This window comes from Melozone crissalis, unplaced genomic scaffold (genome assembly GCF_028551555.1).
Source record: "Melozone crissalis strain CALT ecotype California unplaced genomic scaffold, PUWL_Pcris_2 ptg000068l_1, whole genome shotgun sequence".
NCBI lineage: Eukaryota > Metazoa > Chordata > Aves > Passeriformes > Passerellidae > Melozone > Melozone crissalis.
This window is the reverse complement of record NW_026535846.1, coordinates 16,343,125-16,368,003: the sequence shown is the minus strand read 5'-3', so window position 1 is coordinate 16,368,003 and position 24,879 is coordinate 16,343,125. Positions and strand designations below refer to the sequence as shown.

General features: G+C 49.3%; 1 protein-coding gene across 1 annotated transcript; it reads right to left on the bottom strand.

Annotated features, from left to right (window-relative positions):
* Window positions 1–1,350: 1,350 nt before the first annotated feature.
* SLC9A6 (solute carrier family 9 member A6) lies at window positions 1,351–24,644 on the bottom strand. Its single transcript, XM_054289771.1, has 16 exons — window positions 24,368–24,644; window positions 18,295–18,494; window positions 17,889–17,966; window positions 17,168–17,244; window positions 16,164–16,276; window positions 14,508–14,613; window positions 11,588–11,729; window positions 11,255–11,360; window positions 10,940–11,028; window positions 10,608–10,721; window positions 8,925–9,036; window positions 7,894–8,047; window positions 7,337–7,367; window positions 6,103–6,182; window positions 5,331–5,436; window positions 1,351–4,664 (listed from the first exon to the last, which is right to left on the bottom strand). The coding sequence occupies exons 1-16, from the start codon at window positions 24,627–24,629 to the stop codon at window positions 4,389–4,391; spliced, it is 2,046 nt and encodes a 681-aa protein (XP_054145746.1). The 5' UTR covers window positions 24,630–24,644; the 3' UTR covers window positions 1,351–4,388.
* Window positions 24,645–24,879: the final 235 nt, after the last annotated feature.

Here is a 24,879-nt window from a genome sequence, read left to right as displayed (position 1 = left end):
AAAGCTGCCCCTCATCAGCTCAAACTGAACAGAACTGATAAAACAGGGACTAATCAGCAATGACAGCTCTGTGCACCTGCCTGCAGGGGATGTCCCCATCCCAGACCGTGCAGGAACTGCCTTGTCCCTGCTTGCTGTGCCCCTATCCCAAACACGTGAGCATGGCTGAGATGAGATGGCAGCTCCTGGCACAGAGAGCCCATCCAGGGGTGCCCAGCTGCAGCTGCCCGGGCTGGGGGGCTGGACACAGCCCAGAGGATCCCGGCTGCATTTTTGGTGCTGGGGATGCCACTCACCAGCGGTGAGGGGCCTGAATCACACCTTGTTTCAAGGAAACGTTTGAAGGGGTCTGCTGCACTTCTTGGGAGGGTTTGGGAAGGTGAAGGGCTGCCAAAAGGTATTTGTTCAATTGTTAAATTATGTCCTTGTTTGCTTCAGTTACGTGCCCGAGCCCAGCCCCAGCTGGGCTGGACAGCATGTATCCAGTGGGATTATGGTGTTTATTCCAGCTGTCAGGATGTTGAGGTGGGAGTACACAACAGAATTAGCACCAGTTTATAGCAAGAAAATAATATAACACCTTTGTATCCTGTAACACCTTTGTCTCCTGTCCTATTGCTGTGATTTCCAGTAACACAGGACACCCACAACCAGCATGATGCCAGGCATTCCTCTCTCACTCACAGCTTTTGGGAGCTGCAAGCTCAGTTTTGGGACAGCCCAGAAGGACAGCTCAGGATCCAGCACCCCACACAAAGGCCACAGTCCCTTTGGAAAGCAGCACAAAGTGTGGTAAATAATTATCAGTGTCTCTGCCTGGTAAATAGGTGTACAGGCAGAGCTGTGACAATGTGGTTTTACACCATCCAAGGGATGAAAGTTGTCCTTTGCAAACCAAGGCCCTCAGAAAGAGGTTCCTGAGATCTCTGAGGTGCCCTCCATACTGAAGGGTTGTAAAGCATTTGAACAACTTGCCAAATGGTGCAGGTGGGAGTCAGAGGGCAGAACCACCAGCCAGGAGCCCAAGTGCAAATTCAACAGTCCCAGGGATAGAAAAGCCTGGGAAAGCTCGGGGATTTTGATTTTGCCAACACCCCAAGGTGCTGCCTCTGTGCAGGTCATTCCCTGCCCCAGGGCTGGGAGTGAGCAGCACAATCCCAGCTGGATGTGCTGCTCCTGGAGGAGCTTTTGGCACCAGCATGGCTCTGCTCCCCAGCCCTGCTCCTGCAGGAGGGTCCCAGGAGCTGGGCTGGAGGCTCAGGGTGCACCCTGCAGTCCTCAGGGTGCAGCACCCCTGGCTGCTGCCAAGGCCACGAACAAACTGCTCTCAGAAGGTCAAGTGGCACGCGGTCACTTTGCTACAGATTTATTTCCGTGTGAATTAATGAAACAGTACACACAATTCCAAAAAAAAAATAATAATCTTTTATAGGCCCATAATCCTTCTTTCACAGTACAACGCAACAGTAAAGGATTTAGTCAGTGTAAACAGAAGGTCCAATAGTGATCATCAGCTATCACAGATCAGCTGCACAAACACCACAGCTACGGGGTTAATGCCATTACCACACAAACTGACAGTACCAGTACAAATCATAACTTTACCTACAATGCTTTTTCATGTGCAAAAACCATGGAAATTCAATTTACAGAAGAAGGGCACCTTCTCTAAATCCTCATGGGGGCTGTGAAGTGCCTCCTCAGGGCTCTTATCTATTTGGCAAAGGTCTCAGGCCCTGATTTTCCAGGGTACCCTCAGCTGCATCTGGAGCACAAAGCATCAGGGCTCTGCCTCTGCACACCAGGCATTCCTGTGTGCTCTGCTGCAGCCCAGCACAGGAAATAATCAGCTGAGGATGAATCCCATTCATTTATGAAATCACTCAATTTAAGCCTAAATTCATTCATTGACTAAGGCTATTCAAATCAGCCCTGATTATATTATCTATGGATCATAATGTAACCCATAAAATCACCATTGGTTAACTTTTCTTCCTTTCATGTAACTGAACTGTTATTGGTGTCAAAAACTGAGGCTTCTGGGTAATGTGTTCACAAGTTTACAGTGAGTGGATAAATTACTGAAGTCAACGGGTCAGAGGAAGAGAGGAATGCAACCACAGCCATGGGAAAACTTCAGCTTGTGGCCACCTCGCAGCAAATTTGCACCTCAGCTGGGAATGCCTGGGAGGGAGCCCCGGGGCAGCAGAACTGTCCTGCACCTCCAACTCTGTAAATTGAATTCATAGTCAGGCTATACAGGAAAAAACAAGAGGTAGTTATTTATCATACCTCTTCAAAAAGGCAGAATGAACAAAAAACAGGATGTAGAAGTGATGCAGTAAACCTAAAATCAACAGGTTTCTACTTTTTTTTTCTCTTTTTTTTTTTGTTTTTTTAAACACATGAAGTTAAATTACAGACACCATATAAAATGCACACTCACTTTATGGAATTCCTGCATAGTAGGAAACAAAGGCCAGTGCTAATCCAACAGCTTTGTTAACAGCGGGATGCCATTTACAGGTGCAAGGAAGATGCCCCAAATATATCCAAATATAAACAGAGCATTACCTCCCTTCTAGGGAAGTCCTATGGCAACACTTACACATTTTGTTCAGAAGGAAAAAGAAAGTCTTTTCTTGGGGATAAACTGCCAAAATAATTATAGTTTCACATCCATAAATTTAAGGCAATGTTACTTAGACCTGAGAAAATGAAAAAAAAAATAAACAAATAGTGTAGATTTATTTTCTCAACTATACATACACTTGAAACTTCAGGATTTTCTGTCTCCTCCAACTCTCAGGTGGTGCTGGGGAAAACAGCTGTGGGGACAGTGCTCTGAGGTCTCAGGGTCAGATCCTGAGAGATGCAGAGTTTGTTCCAAAGACAGCTAATGGAGCAGGGAGTGCTCGACTCACCCGGCTCTCTTTTATGTCGTTTCATTTTAAATACCTCTGTTTAAGCCCTCTGGAGAGGGTTAACTCCAGAATGGACCTGTAGTGCACCAGTAACCCTGAAAGGTTCGTATAGAAAAACTGTAGATAAAATAGACAATAAGATTACATACAGTAAATTTCCATGATTCCCCCTTTCCAGGATAAAAAAGATGTCAGGGTTAGCAGTTTGACTGCACCTTTAGCCATTCCCATAACTACAGAATAAATCCTTTAACACTAGTGTGAAATCGCAAATTGTTCTGTGCTCTTCCTTGAAAAATAAAAAACCGTAAATTAAAACCAAAAATCAACTCACAAACATTTGTCATTAAATGATAAGAGACACGAGAAAGGTCGGGTGGGGACTGCAGACACACAGCATGCTAAGGAGTTACCAAACAAAGTGCAATGGTTTCTGACTCTGCGGGAGGACGGACGGACAGACGGACGGACGGCTCCCCTTCAGTACCAGCTGGATGCCTCTGGAGAGCCCCGGAGGTACCGTGTGGACCTGCAGCCTTAAAGCTGGAGTCTGAGGTGGGCTGTGCTGCTCCACAGCCCCACGTGCAGCTCTGCACACCTTGGCTACATCTGTGACCGCAGGACAGGGACTCGCCCGCGCAGCGACGCGGCCGCTCCCAGAGGTGAAATTTAGTTGCCAAAAGAGGATTTTGATGGCTGGTTCGGGAAAGCTGCTTGAGCCACAGCTGAAAGATGGACTGAGACCTAAAATCTGTGCACGCCTGGTGTAGTTTCTGTGGGATCGCCTCCTTCTCCTGAACACAACTACAGACACCAACCATCCCTCGCTCCTGCTCCCACCCCTGCAGCCACACACCCGCAGCCCTTGCTGCCAGCTTGGCCGGGGTCTGCCATGAGCCCACTAAAGCAGGGCTTGGGCACAGGGTCACTAAGAAGCAGAAAGTCTCCAGGTTCCCACAGTGAAACAAGTTTATCACCATCCACTGCCTGGCGAGAGGGTCAGTGAGCAGATTTTTTGCTGATATTTCAAACGTGACTATCCAAAGATCAGAGACCAAAAGAAACTCAACAATCCTCATCAGACTAGAAAGCAATTTCCACTGCTCACCAGCAACTCCCTACCCTCCTCTCCCAGGTTCAAAGGATGAACAGGGAGTCACAGCTCCTTTACTCACCCGCTGGGAACTAAACCCTTCATCAAACCACACATTAACGAAGCTCACTGTGTGCAAAAGACTCTGACGCTAAAACAGTTCCACCCTACATAGTGCAGTCAACACAGTTTTTAACTTAAATTTGCAGCTTGTCCTTTACAAGTGCTTGGCAGAGAATATTTATATTCTTTTGACACCATATAAATAATATTTATACAGCTTAGACATTTTGAGACATGCATTAGACTTTAGGTAGTACATACTTCTTGATCATATATGCAGATATTACTGTCAATGAAACCGAGCGACCTTAGGCCGGACCGTGCCTGGCGCTGTCCAGGACGTTTGAGGGCGGCTCCGAATCGTCCATGGGCAGCACCAGGCGTGTCCCCCGGATCACCAGCTCGTGGTCCCCAAAGGCCAGCTCCCTGTCCAGGGCGTCCTCAGAGCTGTTGCCCACGAAGCGCCGGGAGGCGCCGCCGGACGGCACCGAGTCGGCGTTGACCGCGGAGTCGCCGTAGGTCAGGCTGATGTCGCCGTCGTTGAGGATGAGGTCGGAGTCGTCGTCCTTCAGCTGCTCCTGGTTCTGGGGGGAAAACAGGAGGGTCACAGATGTGTTTTATGAAAAATTCTTTTGTTAGGATCTTTGCTCCTGAGAAGCTGAGGGGCTGTAGAATTTTGCAGGCAGCCGCGACATGGGAAGAGATGAGAATCTGTCTCCATGTTTCAGAAGGCTTATTTATTATTTTATCATATACATTATATTCAAAGAAAATTATATATTAAAACTATACTAGCAGAAGAAAAGATTTCATCAGAAGGCTAGCAAGGAAAGAAAAGGCATGGAATGATAATAAAATATAAATAATATATGGAATGATAATAAAATATTTGCTTTTACAAATAAACTTTAGGTTTGCTGATAAATGAATATATATATTATATTAAAACTATACTAAAAGAATAGAAGAAAGGATTTCATCAGAAGGCTTGAAGGGAATAGAAAGGAATGGAATGATAATAAAATCCTGTGACTGACCAGAGTGTCCGAGATAGCTGACTGTGATCAGCCATTAATTAAAAGCAACCACACGAGACCAATCACAGATGCACCTCTTGCATTCCACACTAGCAGATAATTATTGTTTATATTTTGTTCCTGAGGCCTCTCAGCTTCTCAGGAGGAAAAATCCTAGCAAAGGGATTTTTTCAGAAAATATCATAGCTACAAGAGGACTACTAAAGGACTCACCTCATACGCCTGTGGGCTCGTCAGGCACCGGGCAACAGGGCCACAGCACCCTGGCAGAGTGGTGGTCAGAGGGGGACCACTGTGTGTCAGGAGAGGCTTTAGGTAGCTACAGAGAGGGTTAAGGAAAAAAGAGGAACGGGGCTGTGTTGGTGAGTAAAGGGCTGGGAAGGCAGCACTGAAGGACTTGGCATTGTGAGGAAATCACAGAAAGAAAAAAACCACAAATGTGTGGAAGCACAGAAGTTGCACTGGTGAGCAATGAGAATGCAACCAAAGACAGCAGGACACAGTCCTGGTAAGATGCTCAGCAGCACTGCTTGTCCCACCATCCTGTGCCCCTCAGCCTCACATCACTCCTCCACTAATGCACAGCACAGCATCTGGAAGGGAGGACAGGCATGGATCTACCAAGGGGAACTGCAAGTATGAAAACCCCCATCCCTTCTGACCACCTGCCCCTGGGATTAAGGACCCCCAGGATGCCAATCTTGGAGAGCCCAGCTTTGAACAGAACTGCTGCTGCCTTCTCACTGACAGAGGGTGGAAATTGTCATTTCTTGCAGCCCCAGACACAAGTAGGTGCAAACACAAACACAGCAATGTCAGGGGAAAACAAACACTGGCTCCCTGCTAAGCAGGGAGGAGGTCATGGTCCCAGGGAGAGGTGTCTGGCAGTGGGATCTGGCTCAGCACAGGGAGGAGCTCATGGTCCCAGGGAGAGGTGTCTGGAGTGGGATCTGACTCAGCACACTCCAATGCTGCCCAAGGATACTTGTGGTCGAAGTTGTACCACATGCGGAACAGCCAAGCGCTCTCAGCCTTCGTGCTCCTCCTCTCACTCTCTGGGACACCCTGTGGGAGAGAAAAACAGTAAAGAAGGGCAGGACAACATGCCACAAGCTGGATCAGGGCCAAGAGACCCCACAGGACACTGGATTATCCCCAGGGGACACAAAGAGACACAGACTTCCCCACTGCCTCTTGAGAAGAAGCCTTTGGCTGGGTGTGTAAGGATGCTCACACCACAACAGGCTGCAATTAGCAGCATTCAACTGCCTCAGGGAGGTGGTAACAAAGCACAGAGTGACCATTTTGCTGCTAGAGCCTTCCAGTGTCTGGCCCCAAGGTTTAAAGTGCCTCAGAGCCAGCAGCTGCACCCAGACATCACATTTAATAGTGACTGACAGATCCAACCTCCATCAGATCTTGCCTGATATTGCTGCATGCAAATAATTATATGTTATGGGAACTCCAGGCTTCCTTTTAGTCAGAGAAAAAAAATATAAAACTGTTTGGAGGGGACTGTGAATTACAATTACATATTTCATAGAAATCTGGCTTATAGATTTATGGCCCTGGGCTGCCTGTCACATTTGATGCTTTCTCTCCAGGAGGTGAACAGCCCAATAAATGGCTCTGAATAAAATGAATCTGCAAGGTGCAGAATCCACACTGAAACCAAGAAGAGCCACAGCCACAGCACAGCCAGCTGCAGACACATGAATGAGACAGCTGGAACCACCAGGCAGAAAAAACTCCCAGGGCTGTGGGGCTCCAGCATTGATCTCAGTGTGGTCAGTGGTTCTGGGGCTGCCACAGAACTACCCAGAGGAAAAGGGGTAAGCAGGGGCTGAGGGTACCCATGGGTAAAAGGTGGGCAGATGCTACAAAAAATGAGTCAGTAAATGATTCCTGTACTGCCCTGGACACTGGGATGAGGGAGAGCCTCCATGTCATGCTCACTTTGAAATTTATTTCAAACCCAGCAAGGGAGAAACCAAATCTATTGGAGCAGCAACAAGAACTGACTTAACAGCCCAGCATTGCTTCTGTGCCCTTCTTTCCAGCTGAGTCCAAACAAGGCTCATGAAAAGCAGAGAGCACAGAAAAGCTGTGACTGCAAACTCTTTCACAGGGGGAGCTAAAACCTCCTGCAGCTGGAAGGAAGCAGAGCACAGACAGGGCATTCACAGGGTCAGGATGTGACCCCTGCAGAGCACACTCACCACGTTCTCCTGATCCGCGTCCACACCAACCCTGTGAGGAGAGAACAGGCACAGAGTCACACACAACACCAGGAATAACAAGCACAGAGTTATACAGCACCCAAGGGAGAACAAGCAGTCACACACCAGGGAGAACAAGCACAGTCACACACCATGCCAGGGAGAACAGGCACAGAGTCACACACAACACTAGGGAGAACAAGCACAGAGTCACACACCAACAAGCACAGAGTCACTCAGCACACGAGGGAGAACGAGCACAGTCACACACACTGCTGGGAGAATAAGCACAGAGTCACACATCAGGCCAGGGAGAACAGGCACAGTCACACACCAACAAGCACACAGTCACACACCATTGCTGGGAGAACAAGCACAGAGTCACACACCAACAAGCACAGAGTCACACAGCACACCAGGGAGAACAGGCACAGAGTCACACAGCACACCAGGGCAGGGATCAGGGGAAGGACAATGCAGGATGTGCCTCTGCTCCCTGCAAGCCCAGCAGCCTGAGCAGGGAGCAGGCTGGGGGAGCCAGGGCAGCCCACACTGACCGGATGTTGAGGCAGGACAGCATGGCCGTGGTGCCCCCGCCGAACACCCAGACAGTGAAGAAGACAATGAGCAGGGTGGTGCTGAACATCATCTGCCGCGCGTAGGTGGCCGTGTCACGGATGGCCAGCGCGAAGGCCATGGCCCCACGGAGCCCTGAGGGAGGGGACAGCACACAGCTGGGTCAGCACAGCTCCCCACGACCCCCATGGGCAGCTCCCCACCTGGGGTTTGCATCCTGCTGTCCCCTCATGCTGGGACATCACCACAGTGATGGTTTTGTCACCCCTCTTTCCGAGCCCAGAAAGGCAAACCCTCCTCCTGCTCCGTGCCAGGTGCTTGAAACAGGACAGCAGGAGCTCTGTCACACTGATTTTTTAAGTTTTTCTAAAAAAGAATCATCCTCATATCCACAAACTAATGGCCCTCAACCTTCATAAAAACCACCAAATCCTGAAAATCATCAACAACGCCCTAATCGACCTCCCAGCACCATCAAATATCTCAACATGATGAAACTTCTGATGTTTCCATTTTTGTAACGAACTTTCTCACACACTTTGTGTAAATAACTTATTGTTTTGCATTCTTTTATGGAGGAGAAATTTGATGGATTGTTGGTTTGTCCAGTGTCATTGGAGAGGTGGCACTGTCACCCTCCAATCCACTGTCACTTTTGGAAATCTATAAATGTTGGAGTCAGAAATTAAAACTCTTTTTACCTTGAGAGAGCTGCATGCCCACATTGTGTTATTTCGTGTCCCATAGTAACAGAACTCATTCCTACATCTCAGACCACTGAGTCCCTTCCTGCCCAGCCTCCCCCCCAGACATTGCCCATAAGAGATTTAGAGTTGAATAAGGAATATTTCCAGCTTCTCACCATAAGGAACCACCATGAATACACCACAAACCCCTTCATTATCTAACAGCAGGCTGGAAAAGCAAAAACCTCTTGGGAATTAGCCCAAATACCTTATTTCCCTCATGCTCCCACCCTGACATGGTCAAGAGGAAGGATGCAGTAACGTACCAGCAAACATCATCATGTGCTGCAAATTCGTTCCAATCTTATTTCTTCTCCCCAAATTCAGTAAAAATGACAATGGGTAAATATTGGCAGCTCTTCCTAGGAAGATAGCAAGCTGTATTTGCACATGTTAAGGAAATTGCTCTTCCTGTGTCTCCCATCACATCCCACCTGCACACAGAGCCAGTCTCTATGCCCAAAGAGAGCTGGGAGCTGCACAAACACCAGTGCTGTGGCTGCAAAGAAAACAATCCAGCCCTGAGTGTTACAGCATTGTGGGAAGAGCAGGCTACTGCCTCACTGAAACACAGCACAGACTGCAATTCAGAATATCACACAGAGACAAGCACAAACAAACACAGGTAATGATGAAAGGACATGTTAGACAAGTGAGAGGAGAGAAAAAACACCATTCCCCACAGTGTGCTCTCTGCTGCCAGGTCCATTTTGCACCCCAAGAATTATTTGTCTTCTGTGAAGCTCAAGTTATCACAGCTATGACAACCCCTCTGACATTCCCCAGAATGCCACACTTCACAGCTGGGTTTGAAGCTTTAAGCCAAGTCTCATTCCCAAAGATTATTCAGCAAAATGAAAGCAGCAGCAGTTGAGAAGGAAAAAAAAAATCTAATACTCTTTCTGTTTTCATAGCCTGCAAGATACAAGAATCACCAGCCCCTTCATATTGCTTTTTATCTTTGAAGCTGTATCTTTTAATACCAGCACCCAGATGGCAAAAATAATCTTGGAGCCAGTATTCAGCACAGGCTTGAATAATATGGAAAATGCTTCTAGCTTTTATGTTCTTTCCTGAACATCACAATTTGCATAAGAGACGTATTTCATGATCTCTCTCATGAATGAGCTATTTCATCAGCGAGTTAGCCAGTTCCCACTGAAGAGGCACAGCACAAAATTTCAATCTAACTGCCCAAATGGCATTTCTCTGCTCTCCACCCCTTCTGCCCCACTGCAACCCCATAAAAGCTGAGCAGGGAAATTCAGCTGAGCCCGCTGAAAACCCATGGACCAGCAGTGGCAAAAATGTTTTGTTTACCAGTATAAACTTGCATCAGTGCTGACAAAGGGTGAAAATAATTCTGCACATCTAACTGGCTTCCCTGTGATGTGAAAAAAATTCCTTGAAAATTCTTGTTTTTCTGAGACATACCAGGGCCCTTGTTCCCATTAGCATCAGCCTGCAGAACAGGAAATCCTTTCTCATGACATCATTCAGAGGCATCCACTGTGGCTGTAACTGTGCTGTTTGACCAAAAAAAGGCTTTTTTTCAGGGTTAACCAAGTGCACCAGCAGGGAAAAGAGGAAATAAATGGCTAAACCAGGCAGCCCCCCTTGGCAAAGCCCCTCCTGGTGGCACATGACAAAGCCTGGCACTGGCATCACAGTCACACTGAATGATGAGTCCCTGCAGCAGCTGATTCTGATGCCCACAAGAGGAGAGAAGACAGAGGGAAAAAAAACCCAACAGAAAAGCTGGAAAAAGAATCTCCATCTTCTTAAAATAACCAGCAAAGGCATCACTACATGGCAGAAATCCCCTTTTAAAAATAAAGCTAGACTGACTGAAAAAAAACCAAACCCACTCATTTGAAAGAAAAACAGAAATTGGGAATGAGGCACCTCTCCCTTTCTTTCTGTCTTATAAATTGGGCTCCAAAGGATACAAAGGCTCCCACCACAAAGGTAGGGTTGAAGACATGGTTCTGGAAGGTGAACAGTGCAAGACCCATGTAGGAGAAGATGAAGTTTTCTGCCAAGAAATTCAGAAGCTCAAACAACTGAAAGAGAAAAACAAATTAAAAATTAGTTAGACATAATATAGATTTAACAAGAAAAGCATGTTAGCCCATCCATCATGCAATAAATGCTTCTGCAGAAGCAACCCTAGTGAAATGCAGATGTAAGAAGACAGATGCACCTAATTCTGGCTAGAGGGAAGGAAAAAAAAATTGAATTTGAAATTCAGAGAGGCTGAAGGGGTCTGAGGAGTTCTCACCTGCTTAGTTCTGTGTTGTGACTCTGTGGATAAGTTGTTATAGGTATAATGGGCCTGTGTGATCCCACAGAAAAGCACAGCCACCACACCTGGGGAGCAGAGCATCACATTAGAGTCCTGGTCAGGAAAAGGGAGCTGAGCTGCACCCCAGGCCTGGAGGGAACTCAATGAGGTAACCCCAGAACCCAGAATCACTGAACTTCTGCAGGCAGAGGGAGAGCCCTGGCTGCAATCAATACTGAGGGAAGCACAACTCAGTGGCCCCATTATCCCTGCAGATGTCCATGGCAGGGGCAGGGCTGTGCTGGAGCTTGCCTGTAAAGCCACACGCCTCAGCCAGCAGGAACGTGCTCCAGGACATGAGGAAGAACAAGCCAGTCTCCAGCAAGGGGAACTCCCGAAGTTTGGTGAACTTGGTGACGTTGCAGCTGGTTAAGGACAATTTGGAGAGACACTGCAGGCTAAGAGCACATCACATTCCAATTGTGCATCACAGCTACACAGTCTGCCCCTAAAAAGGCTATGGCACCGTCATTCATTAATTTAGGAAAAACAAATTAAACATCTGGGTGAAGTGCAGTCCAGCAAAAAATAAATAAGCTGTTATGCAAACACTTGGGGAAAAAAACCAAACAGTGAAAAGGATATTAAAGCTGTCACAACTCCAGTAGCTGCTCCCATTGCAAAAGATCCACTGAATATCCCCAGGAAGATCCCGATGGACTTGAACATGGCTGTGACATCAAACGTGTGGCTGTTGTCACCCGCTGGCTGATAGGCAACTATCGAGCTGCAGGAGGAGGGAAAGCACAAGAACAAATCTGCTCAGTCTGGAGGGAGAGGCACCTCACGGTGCCACACAAGCCTTGCAAAGTGCTACAGCTGCTGCAAACACCGAGCCTGAGCAGCCAGGGAGGCACAACACCCTGCAATCCCCTGGGATCACAGCGTGCAGGGGCTGCACACCCTCCCTGTCCTGGGGAGCTTGGGATCAGCCACCCCCAGGCTGGATGTGCAGTTATCCTGGACATTGGAGAGCAGGGGACCAAAGCCCATGCCCTGTGTGACATGTAGTGTTCATGGTGGTATCTGGGGGGGTTGGCACCAGCTCTCTGTAATGCCAGGTGCTGTGGGACCACGAAGCATTCAAGTGGGAAATCTCCATTTCTCCAGCGAGGCAGCTGCTGTGAACATCCCTGGAGAGCTGTAACTGCTCCTGTTCTGCCACATTTAACATGCTCTGCATTTAGTCTGCACTGCTCTGAGCTCCAAAGTGCAATACCACAGGGCAGCCAAGGCAGACAGTGCCATGCACAGCAGCAGCACCATTCCCTGCATCCACCAGAGCTCAACAGACCTTGGTGGTGAGATGGCAAACAGGTCTGCAGTGCCCTCAGTCTGCTCCCTCCTAACTCCTGATGAGCTGAGCCTTGCATTAGTCACTGTTCTACCTGGAAAGGCTGAGATACAGGGGGACCCTAATCCAGCTCCTAAATCCCATTTATCAACTCCTTACATGACTTTCCTTGCTGTAAACTTCTGGGAAACATTAACTTCCTAGTTAGCAATCCCTGGGCTCACTCTGGTAAAACTCCTGGATGTGAACTTTAAACATTTGCTGTTAAAACTGCTGAGAACAGACACTCACTGCCCTGCACACACATCTTGCAGCTTTCTCCCCTAACTATACACCAACATTTTTCTGCAACAGAAATTACAAACCTCCCCTTTCCAACACAGGTAACTTCCCTTGCTGAACTTCCCTGCTTTTAATATAGCTCATTTTTCTGCATTGCCTTTTACACTGCAAGCTGCAGATTTCTCTGTGCTTTAATTCCTTTCATCAATTCCATCTTATACTCCTCATTCACCAACATGCTTTTATTCTGGGTTTTCAGGTTAGGTTTTTTTTTTTTTTAATCCAGACTGGTTTCACTTCCCCTCCATAACCAACTCCTTGAACATTGGTTTTACATTTTAACCTGTTACAGTTCTCCTTCTGGTTTTGTTTTTGCATTGCCATTAAGGTTCTATTTCCAGCTGCCCTTTATTTCCCCTTTTGCTGCCCATGGGGCTTCCTGTGGTGTTTAATCCCTGCAAATCCTCCCTTTGGAAGAAGCAGGTTGGGATCCTGCAGCTGCATTTACCCCTCTGCTCCCAAACTGCAGCTCTGGCACCTCACTGCCCACCAGCTTTCAGTTCTGGGTTCCTCTTCATCCTGCAACAAGCTCCTGCTGCCAAGCCACCCCAGGCCAAGACAGGAACAGAAAGGCACAGATCCTGCTCCTTAAGCACAGAACAAACATTTCCCCAGGGCTCAAAGCAGGAGAGGAGCCTTGGGGCACCCAGACTGGGCAAAGCCCCTGAAGAGCCCAGCTCCACATCCTCCCCTGCCTGCAGTGCTGGGGCAAAATAAAAGAACTGCTGAGTGAACCCAGAGCTGCTGCCTTGGTGCAGATTATCCTGTTCTGGGGAGGGGGTGGCCTGAGCTCAGCTCGTGGAGAGAGGAAAGCAGGAAATCAGAGCAACAGCTCCAGAGCTGGCACTGAAGCAGAGCAAGAGGCAAATCCCTGCCGAGATCCACCAGGAATTCCATTCCTCTGAAGCTGAATCCACCCACTCCCACCCAGAACCTGCCATGGGGAAGATAATGAGTTCCTTTTGCCAGCACAGGCTGAAAGACCCCATCCCCTCCTCTCTCATGACCACTTCTGAAACACAATCTGGCTGTGCAGCGTTTGCTCTCACACCAGCAGTGACACATCCAGCAGAAAAGCCAGAGTGAGCAACACAAAGAGTTCCAGAAACCCCAACAGAAACACTCGATTCAGTAAATACAACACACAGCTCAGTGTGGTACTGCTGCCTCCAGTGAAACCCACACAAGCAGCACACTGGAGTGACAAGTATTCCAGAAATATTTTCTCCATTAGTCTCAGCTATATGTTAAGCTGTCACCATTGCAGGTATTATATATTACTGAGCAAATTGCCGTGATGACAACACAGTGAAAATGCAGATAAAATATGTCCTGCATGTAAAGGACATAAAATATTAAAGATTATAAAACATTCCTTAGAAAGGCAGCAAGTTTCCCATGTGTTCAGGCAAGGGCATTAACTCCAGCTGTAAGAACATTAACTCCTTAAAGTGGGGAGAGAAAGGAAACAGCTGCTTCACCAGCTATTTCCACCCAAACAAAAGAGGGGTTTGCAGGTGGGAAGCAATGCAGGCAGGAGCAAAGCCATCAGCAAGGGGTTTCAGTGGGATCTTGTGGCTGAAAAGGAGACTTGGTGCTTTTCCTGTTTCAGAGGGATATAAAAACTTCCCACAAAAGCAAAACAAACTTATCCATCACGCAGGGGGAAGTTGTAAGGGCAATGTGGAATCCCAAGCAGTGGTAAGCAATGAGGACATGCATCAGGATGTCACCACAGCTTTTTGGGACACTTAGATGCTCTTGCAAACACCCATGTTCCTATCTTACAGGGGCAAGGCCAAGAGGCTCCCCCCAGCTGCTGACATGTAACACAGGTAACAACTGTAAATAAAAGCAGGGGACACTTACGAGGACAGCACGATGGCAACGGCATCGTTGAGGACACTTTCACCAAAGAGGAGGGCATAGAGCTCCACATCCACCTGCAGCTCGTGGAATATGGCAAGGACAGTCACTGACAAATAGAAAAATAGAAAAATAGACATTCAAAAAGGTGCTGTTATTTTGATGTAATCAAAGACTAAATGTCCCTTTTAGAAAGCTGCCTTCCTGCACATCTGTGCCACTGCTGCGATGCTGCCAGCTAAACCCTCGTGCTCTCTTGGACAGTCTTCCTTCTGCTCTTTCAGATTTGGATTTGATTCATCATTTCCCTCCTCCTTTCACTAAAACACATCTTTGCCTATTGAATCTTTTGCAGGCAGACACAAACAAACTCTGCTCTGAGCTTCCCAGGGTCTGAGCTCATGGGCTGGGCCACAGTACCAGGCTGGCACAAGCCACCCAGCTGTAGGGATGCTCTCAGCTCAGAGCACCAGGGAGAGCCCTCCTGCACCTGCAGAAGGCCAGAAGGACCAGGCTTGTCCAGGATGATGACTGCTTGTCCTTTCCATTCCTGATACTCTCAGAGAAATCCTTGGATTCAACACATTCTAAGTGCCAGCACAGACACACAACATTTCAGATCTGACTGGAAATAGTCAGGCATCAGCTCAAACCCCATGTGGGGGTTTCTGTGATTCATGGCAGAGATCAAAGTTCCCTCAAGCTCTTCTGTGATCCAACAGCCCCAAGAAGATAATGGAAAGCAGCAGATTTTGCATATCAGCCTCACAGAAACATCACAACATCCAAAGCAAGCAGGATGTAACACATGGTGCATCGGGCACAGTTCAGGCTGAGGGCTGAGCCAATTCCAAACAACTTCTGTGAGTCTCTTCAAACAGCACTCAGGGCACACTGAGGGGAGTTTAACCCATTTCTGCACAGGGAAATGCTCCATTTCTACCTGTGAAATCTTCAAGCCCAAAGAAGGGACATGACACTGACAGCTCGTCTGCAGCATTTCTCAGCATTAGAAGATTTCCAGCCCTGCTCAGCAAAGGGCAGGAGCAAACAGAGCCATTTTTGTGGCCCTGTGTTTTTACATGAAATGAGAGCATGCAAATGAACAGCTACCACATACCAGCTATCATGAACTAACTTCAATTATTTGGACAAGGCATGTTTTTCACAGTTTTGATTTATAAAGTGCATCAGTAAACCAAGGTGTCACTACTCCTCAGTACTGCTCATTAAGGTGTCTCATTAATCTAATTTCAATTAGATTAGCCCCTGTCAAAATCCAACCAAACTGGAAGCAAGAGAAAATAGCTAAACTAACTAAAACTATCAACTGAACCTTCCTCACATTACACATCTTGTTCTGCAACAGCTGCTGGCACAGGGTGGCAGAGACACAATGCCAAACCCCAGTAAAATCAAGAGAGAGGTTGCCTAGGACTTTACTACAAATAAGGATTCAGGAAAGCAGAGGTTTGGAAACTGTATTGCACATACTGAAGAAAATTAAAAAGCACAGAGACAAATCTGACCTCAAAGAATGTCACAAATAAATTAAGGTCCAAAATTCAGAGGGAGGGAACTTGCAAGGGTTTCAGACTTTCTTCCCCTCTGCTCCACAAATCAAACCAGCCCAAAATGCAGGTAAAGCTTTTAACCCACCTGGGTCAGTGGCTGACACGATGGCCCCAAACAGGAGGCAGTCAGTGAAGTAGAAATCGCCCCCGAGCTGCCCGGTGACTTTCATCAGCGCCACGCAGCCGTACACCACGGAGCTGGGGAGCACAAGAGGCAGTTACACTAAAACAACATTCACCTGGCCTTGCTTTCCCTGCATTTACCAGATTAAAGCCATCCAAATGCCAGAACACCAAAGAACTGCATGGGATGCACAGAGCCTGGTGAAACCCCAGGGCAGTGATCTTGGAGGTGAATGCTGGACCACACACACCAAAGCACCCTCTGAACTGGAGCACAAACGTGGTGCCAGGAGGGAACTGGGACCAGAACTCCTCCAGGAGCACAACATGCCTAAAGAAAAGCAGCAGCCAGGCTTATCACTTTGCAGTGCTGCACATTAACACAGTTCAGTGAAGTCACTTTGGACTGACTCTGAAATGCCCAAAACTTTCAGTGAGGAGCAGATAATGCAGATGCTGAGTTTGCTTGAATCCACTGGACTCCAGTGGAGAACACCCTGTGTCAGTCTGTGGGCTACTGTCCTGAGTGGGAACCATCCAGCAGCCTCTGCACTGAGGGATAAACAATTTGAAACACATCTGTGCTCACTAGACACCCATCTCTATAATCCTGCCCTCCACTCTTGTGCCTCAGGTTTAGGAGGCCTTATGCTTCCAATAATTTGAAGTTGCTGATTTATCAAGACAATTTTCTCTGAAGTGTGAAACTTTCCTTGCCATGAACAACTGTTCTCATGGGATGCTCAGATGCTGAGAGAGCACTTCACGATTAGACAGCAACCACCCTGCCCACGCAGCACAAGTTTGCACAGTAAATAGTATGATTTGCTGCTGCAGAGCAGCAGTAGCAGAGCCTGTGTGACCTTTCAGGGCTGGGATTAGCAGCTTCAGCTCCAGGCTTAGAGCACTTCTCCCAAGCACAGCTGAAAGCCCTGTGGAAGAACCAGACCAGCTCCATCTACTCACCCAATCACCAGGCAGGAAATGGCAGTGCCAAGGAAAGCATATGCCAGGATGGATCCCAAGTTTCTGAAGAAGTGCCTCTAGCAGGAGAAAAAAAAAATCAAAAACTGAATTATATTTTGCTAACAATTTGTTTCAAGCCTGCACAGGCACCCACAGTGTCCACAGCAACTTGGACCCAGCTCAGACACCATGAGCTGGACAGGCACAGGGTGCCCAGCACAGCCCATGCCAGACCAGGAGTTAATGCAGCATTAATAAACATGGATGTGCCATGTTCTCATAGCTGAGTGTTTAATAAGGTGCCATTCCAAGTCCTGGGAACTGATTTCCTAACCCAGCAGCATTCCTCCTTCCCTCTCCCGCAAGCTAAACTGCATCATTCCCCTCTCCTTCCAAGTCAGCATTTCAGAGAGCTGCTGCTTTCTAAAACCTTCCCACACTCTCATGTGCTTGGAAAGCTGGGATGGCTGAAATGGCCTGGCTGACCCCAAAAACCCCTGCTGGGAAGAGCTGAAGTCACTGACCCTTCCCAGGGCAGAGGGGCAGACAAGAATGACAGGGGCACTCTCAGCTCTGCTTCCCACAATCCCACATTTGCTGGGTAAAACCATACCCACCCCCACAGCCTCAGCCTGCTGAGCAAGCATTAAAGCATTCGCAAGTATTAAAAATTCTCTGGAGGCAGAGGAACTAAAAACATCAGCACTATAAAGGCACGTACCCTTTTCAAGCTGTAGCCTGCATAAAATATAATGGGGGGAAGCAAAATGTTGAAGAATACTTCAGGATCAAAAGTCACCTGTTAAGAAAGAAAAAAAAAACCAACCAACAGTAGAATGATTTGTTAAAATTTTGCAAGACAAAACACAAGAAAGTAATATATGGAGGAAACCCTGTACTCCCACCATGTGAAACCTGTTGGGTCTCGGATCTTCTGAAGACAAATCCCAGAGCTTAAATGAAGATAAGCTAAAACTAGAGTTTCATTACATTGTGCTCAACACATAAATTACTGCTCATCACAACCACAAGTTAAAAAACCAAAATAAAAACATTTAATGTAGCAGATGCAGGACCCGTCCCCATGGAGGGCGTGGGAAGCACCTGCCCAGTCACTCCTCCCTTACCTTCCTCAGCATCTCGTTATCCTGGACATTGTTGAGCTCCTGGGCACTGATCTCCCCCTTCAGGGTGTACTCATAGAACTTGCCACTGACATTGACCAGCAGCGTGGCAGGGCTGCTCTGCACCTGGCAGCTCAGGGTGACGTTGTTGACGTCGCTGGGGACGTGGATGCCGTAGCGCAGGACCACGCCGACCAGGACACCTGGGAGGGACACAGCTCTGTCAGACAAACCACAGCACACCCCAGAGTGATGATCCCTCTCTGAGCATGGATGCAGCACCAGGATCCTGATCCCTGCTCAGCTGCTGAGCACAACCACAACCCAATAATTGAATTGAACCATCCTCGTCCCTGTGTGCCAGGCGAATGCTCCGTGCTCATGGGGAGTTCCTAACACAGCCATGGACAAGTCCTGAAGGATTTGAACCACCCAGCAGTCAGAGCATCACTCCAGGGAAGCCAACATTGAGGGCACTTTGGGTTTTTTAAGGTAAGCAGCTCACACTGCTGGGCCAGGCGCTGCTCACATGCGCCCAAACTGTGCCCCTTGCACACATTGAAACCTGACATTGATCCATTAAACCCTTCATTTTGGCAGAGATTAAAGATGATACCCAGCAACCACCCTGATCACTCTGAGGCTGCAGCACCATGCAGCCTCGTCCCAGCCCTCCCTGTGTCTTTATTAAACCACATTTAGAAATATAAACACATAAAACTGTTTCCCAATCCAGGTCGACCATCCAGATCTACTCCTTGCCCCTGCAAACTTCAGCTTTGCACCACAAACAGCAGCCCCAGGGCAGCCCCATGAGGCAAGTCTGCCTCCAGGTCAGCTAAGAAAGGGCATTTTGGGGTTAATTTGCAAGTCAGCAATTTATAAAGCATTTTTCTTTTGTTGTCTAAGGTCTCAAATCCAGATTCAAGTGTGTTGAGTGCTCTCCTGGCAGAGTGTTTTGACATCTGCAGGCTGGGGAAGAGGGGTGTCCCACAAGACACCTTTCCACGTAGCCTTCAGCACAAAAGGGTTTGGAAACTCCTTGATTGAGGCGGCCCTGAGCTGCCACAGAAATCCTGGATCCCAACCCCATCCCTGAACCACACATTTATGAAAAGCTTTCAGCCACGTGGGAACTGAACCCAGACCGCAGCGCTCTGAAGGCTTCTCCATTTGCCTCCCAGGACACTCCTGCTCCTGATTGCTGCCTTAATTAAAGCCTTGCTCTGCTCTCCTACAGGCAGGGCACAGCCCTGGCAGGAACACCCAACTCTTCCTGTGCCACCACTCTCAGAGCAGAGCCTGGGCAGGACACTGTGGGGCCACAGCTCGTTCAGCACCTCCTGCAGCCAGCTCCTGATCAGCCACACACTTTTGGACTTCTCCTCCCTTGGCCAGAGTTTTTCCAGGATAAGATTTGCCATTTTCCTGATGGTGAAAAGAAAAGCCCCCACCTCCCATCTCGGGGGTGCCACACACAGCAGGGCCACCAGAGCACACACCCAGGCCATGAGCACAGGCACAGGAGGTGGCTGCACACAGAGTCACCACTGCTGACCTACAACAGCTCAGCTCAGGGACTGGGCAGCCCAAACCCTGCTCTAATACAGCACTTTGCAGCACAGGTGAGCTGAAAGGCTACAGGTGCTTTTAAGCCATGCACCATCAACCAAGTGCTCACCACTCTGGACTTTATCCTGCCCTGATCACCCCAAGAGCCACAGAACAGCTCCCTCTGGGCACCGCCAGCTCCAGCAAGGAGAGGTCAGGGCCCATCACACTGTGCAGAGCAGCTGAGGGCTGCTTTTACACCACCATCACTTACAGGGGACACCAAAATTAATTCTTTAGATTACTTTTTCTGTCAGTCTCTGCTCCTGTGATCTTCCAGTGCTCCAGAAATAAAAGTATAGAATGAAAGCAAGTGTGTCAGTACATCATGATGCCACAGCATGTATTCACAGGAGCATGTGGCAGTGGCTGCAAGGCACCACAGTAGTGGGACAGAACACCCCATTTTCCTTTCACCCAGCAGATGACAATCCTAGAGATACCAGGGGAAACAACAAAAACCCTTCACTGGGTCAAAAGGAGTTTTAAAGGGTTATTTACATCTGCTGATGGCTATTAAGGTGCACCATGCTTTGCAGCCCTTGAGAACTGCTGCAGTGTTCCACTCCACAAACCTGGAGTGACTTTTTAAAAGTTTTTTCCTTAAAAGAAAAACAATTATTTCAGAGATTCATGCAGAAACCAGAAACCAGCAGCTGCCTGCCCTTGCTGAGATGGAAGGAAACCCACTCAGTAACCCCTTCAACACCCAGGCTAAACATCATGAGAGGAGAGACCCCAGAGGAGGAAGGAGGGACAGACAGGAGTCCCTGCTGTGAAGTCAGAAGGGATCCTGAGTCACTGCCCCTCCACCCTTAATCCCTGTCCCAAAGCAGTGCTACATCTGATAGCACCCCTGCTCCTCTGCCATCTCCTTACCCAGGCACCTGCTCCTGGCCCCGTGTGCCAGCCAAGCTCCAGACAGGGCCAAATTCCCACTCTGGCCAGGAATAGAGGAAAGGAAAAGGGACAGATAAACCTACAACATCTGCCAAAGACCCCTGTTTGGGAGTGCCCAGATCATTCTTTTTGTTTTGCTCAGGAACAGGCTGTCTGGGAGGCTGCCACTGGGGACAGACACCCACGTGCAAATACACAAATGCACAAATTGCTCCTGGGCACTGAGGTGACCCTGACACAGAGACACTGGCAGAGTTACCTGCAGGGAAAGCATCCTGCTGCTCTGCTGCACACCAATTATCCCACCAACATTAAATGGCCCCACCAGCAGCCCCTCCTGCCCCATGGTGGGTCTGACCAACCCTCCCTACCCAACGATGCTCACAGGAGGCACCTGGCACAAACCTGACATGGTTTTCCAGGCTCCAGCCCAGTCCTGAGCTCAGGACACCTGGAGCCAGCCCAGGGGACCCTGTGGGTGCTCCTGGTTCTGAGAGGCTCTCAGGAAATGGTTCAGACTCTCCTGGCACTCTCAGGGCTGCCCCAGCAGCAGCCTGTGGGCCAGTATCGACACGCTCCTGCTGCCAGGAGCTTCGCAAAACTGAGCCCTGGGAGGGAGCTGAGCTGAGCACAGGGAACACAGCACTGAGGAGGCTGCCAGCTGAAAGCTGCAAGGAGTTGAGAAGCTGAAGGCAAAGCCAGCAAATTAATTGAGTTCTTTTATGCAAAGTGCAAGAGATTATTTTCATTGCATTTCTCCTGACTTCATTAAAAAGAACAAAAGCCCATGGGGTTTTTTTTTTAAGGTGCTGTTGAACATTTCCGAGGTAATGTTTTAAATGAAGACTAATATATTACCAACCCCAGCACTTAACAACAATGGAAGCAGACAGGATCCCCAGGGGAGCATTAATCTGGACACCAAAAGGGAAGAAAAATGTAACAGCTGAAGACATCCTGACAGCAAGCAGTTTAGACACACACGATTCACAGGTCAAGTGGGAACAAGCACAAGGAAACTAAACTTTTAGAGAAGCTCCTGCACATCCACCATCAGACTCTGAGAAGAACTGAAACAAAATTGTTCAATTAATCATCCTAAATGCTGAGCACCTCAGATGTGGGAACCTCATTTTAAACACTGAAATGAAGCTTAAGGGCTACTAAGCACCTATTGTCTATCACTGAAATTACTCCAGCCAGTGTCCAGCTCCTGAACATCAGCTCTAAGCTGACAGTGCGATGTGCATGACAGAAATCCACCCGGAGCAAGAGCTTATAACTCCCAGTAAAACCAAAGACAACAAAGAAACTGATGTGTTTTGCCAAAAGAGATATATGAGAAAGTTTTGGCTTAGTTGTTGTTGGGCTTTTTAAACAGAAAAAGACAAGCTTTTGCAAATTGCTCCTCTTGTTCAGATTTCAGGGTCTGTTTTGCAGCCCCTCCCACATTTTCAGTGAACTTCCTTGGGGCTAAAAGCATCACAGGGAGCCAGGGACAGGGATACATCCCTTATTCCCTGCAGATTTCAAGTTGTCACAGTAAAACAACAGCATGTCACCACTCCTTGGGAATTACATCCCTTTTCCTATGACACCTGCCACTACCTGAGAAGCAATGCCAAAAGCCTTGACACAGAGGAAAACTTGGGATTTTCTGCATGATCAGACAGGTGACATTACTGATTTCACCAGCAGTTCCCTAAGCACAGTCTGCAGAAGAGCAGACAGAAAAGGTGCATTTTATGGATCAGCAGGAGACTGAAACAACCCAGGCAGTGCTCTGAGAGTAAAGTGAGCATTCAGGTACATCAGGGAGAAAGGATAATCATGAGGCAGAAATGTCCAGGAGAAGAAGAACATGGTTAAGGGCAAGTGTGAAAGCATGAAAGGAATAGAAAGTGAAAGCTCTGGGGCAGCAAGAGAGAGAAGACCTTCCATGCTGGAATCATGTCCTCCCACAGGAGGTGACCATCCCCACCCTGGACAGGAGGCCAGAAACACCTGAACCCCCCTGAGCAGTGGCTGGAAGGAATGTGAAAAAGCAGAGCAGTATTCTCTGCCCCTGGAAAAGCCGAGCAGTATTTTGTGTCCCTGGTAAAGCAGAGCAGGATTTTGTGCCCCTGGAAAAGCAAAACAGGATTTCGTGCCTTTGCAATGACACAAGTGCCTCCACCCCTTCATTTGGAAGGACACTTCCAATTAACTGAAACTTGGGATCACAAAAGCCAGTGGCCCAAAGAGGTCAAGTCACAGCCTTTGGATCAAAGCTTTCTGCTGGGTGGGAGATTCAGCCACGTCTGGCTCTGTGTGGTCACACATCACCCCCAGGCAGCAAGGGCCACACAGAGGACAGACACTAACTACAGCACGCAGCAGGAGATGCCTTCTCAACCCTAAATTCAACAAATCATCCCTAGATACAGACCCATGGCCACGTTAATCATTCCCCAGCACACCTCCCAGTCCTGCTTTGGTTGACTCAAAGTGATGCCAGACAATCCAGGGACAGCCATGCATGGCCCTGTCATACCCTGGTTCAGGCCTCTTCACAAGGCCATGTCACATCAGGAAATCACATTAAAACCCAAATGTCTACAGCCCCACTGCACTGACCCCCAGCCTTGCTCTGCTTCCCGTGGGATATACACAGGGTTTCTCTCCAAGAGGTACTGTCACAACAGGAGGGACTCTAAAGGTTGGGCACACAGGTCCCCAGGCAGCAGGACAGAAGGCTGCTGCCTCTGCAAGCCCCTGAGCGTGGCAAACATGGAAGAATCCCCCAAATGGCCTCTCTGCTCTTCTTGGGCAGCTTCTGGAAATCTGGATGCTCTAAACACATGTTGGAAACACAGCATGTGGCTTCACAGAATGGTTTGGGTCACAAGGGGACCTTGATGATCATCCAGCTCCAAACACCCTGTGGGGAGGGACACCTTCCACTGGACCAGGTTACTCAGAGCCCCAACCATCCCGGGATGTAAGGCTCCTGACCAGTGCAACAACAGCTGCTGTGTGCTGCCCCAAGTCCCCACTCTCAACCCTGGGGCAGGTGAGTGTGACCTGCCAGCGCTTGGTGACGTGAGAGCCCATGACCCTGCCAGCTTCACCCTGCGAGGCCGTCTGGAAAAACCCAACTAATTCCTCCCTGCCAGAGACTTGGGAGTAACTCAGCCTTTGAGAGCCCTCCATATCTCAGGTTTGGAAAACAACCAACCCTCCCTCCAGCACCACCCAGATAAGACTCAGCAGCACGGGGCAGTGCCGGTGGCACCGCTGCACCCACAGAGGATGTGTCGTGTCCCCGCACAGCCCCAAACCAGCCCTGGGGGAGCCGCCAGGGGAGAACGGGAGGGATCCCACTGGCCGGGAGAACGATGCTGTGCTGGTCCCACTCGTGCTCGCCGGCCCCGCAGCCAGCCCAGCCCCATAGCCAGCCCAGCCCCATAGCCAGCCCCGCGCAGAGCCGGCACCGGCCAGGATGCGCTCCCGGCGCTCGGGGCAGCTCCGCCCGGTGTCCCGGGAAGGGAGCGCGGGCTGCACGCGTGAGGAGGGCACCGCTCACCGTAGATCATGGCCAGCCCGGTCTCGTGGAGGAAGCGAGCGCGGCGGTGCTTGAAGAGCCAGATGGTGAGGATGGTGAGGGTGAGCAGCAGGATGAAAACCAGCAGGTTGGCGCTGTCCTGGCGGTGACTCTCCTCCGCCGCCTTCTCGGACACGATCTCCTCCTCCAGCGCCCCGGGACGCGCCGCCGCCACCTCGGCGCCCGCCGCCCCCCGAGCCCACAGCCCCGCGGCCGCCGCCAGCACCGGCCCCGGCCCCGCCATCGCCCCGGCACCGGCCCGGCCCCGCCGCCACCAGGAAGCGGCTCTGGGCGCAGGCGCCGGGGGCGGGAGCAGCGCCGGGAGCCCGGATAGGGACGGGCCGGCAGCGACGGAGCGGGAGAGAGGCGGCGGGAACGGCGGGGAGGGGGCGAGGGCGGCGCTGGGAGCTCCTGAGGCGGGGTTCGGGAGGGGAAGGCGGGCCGGGGGCTGCCGTGAGCACTGGGACGAGCCCCAGGGAACGGGATGCGAGAAG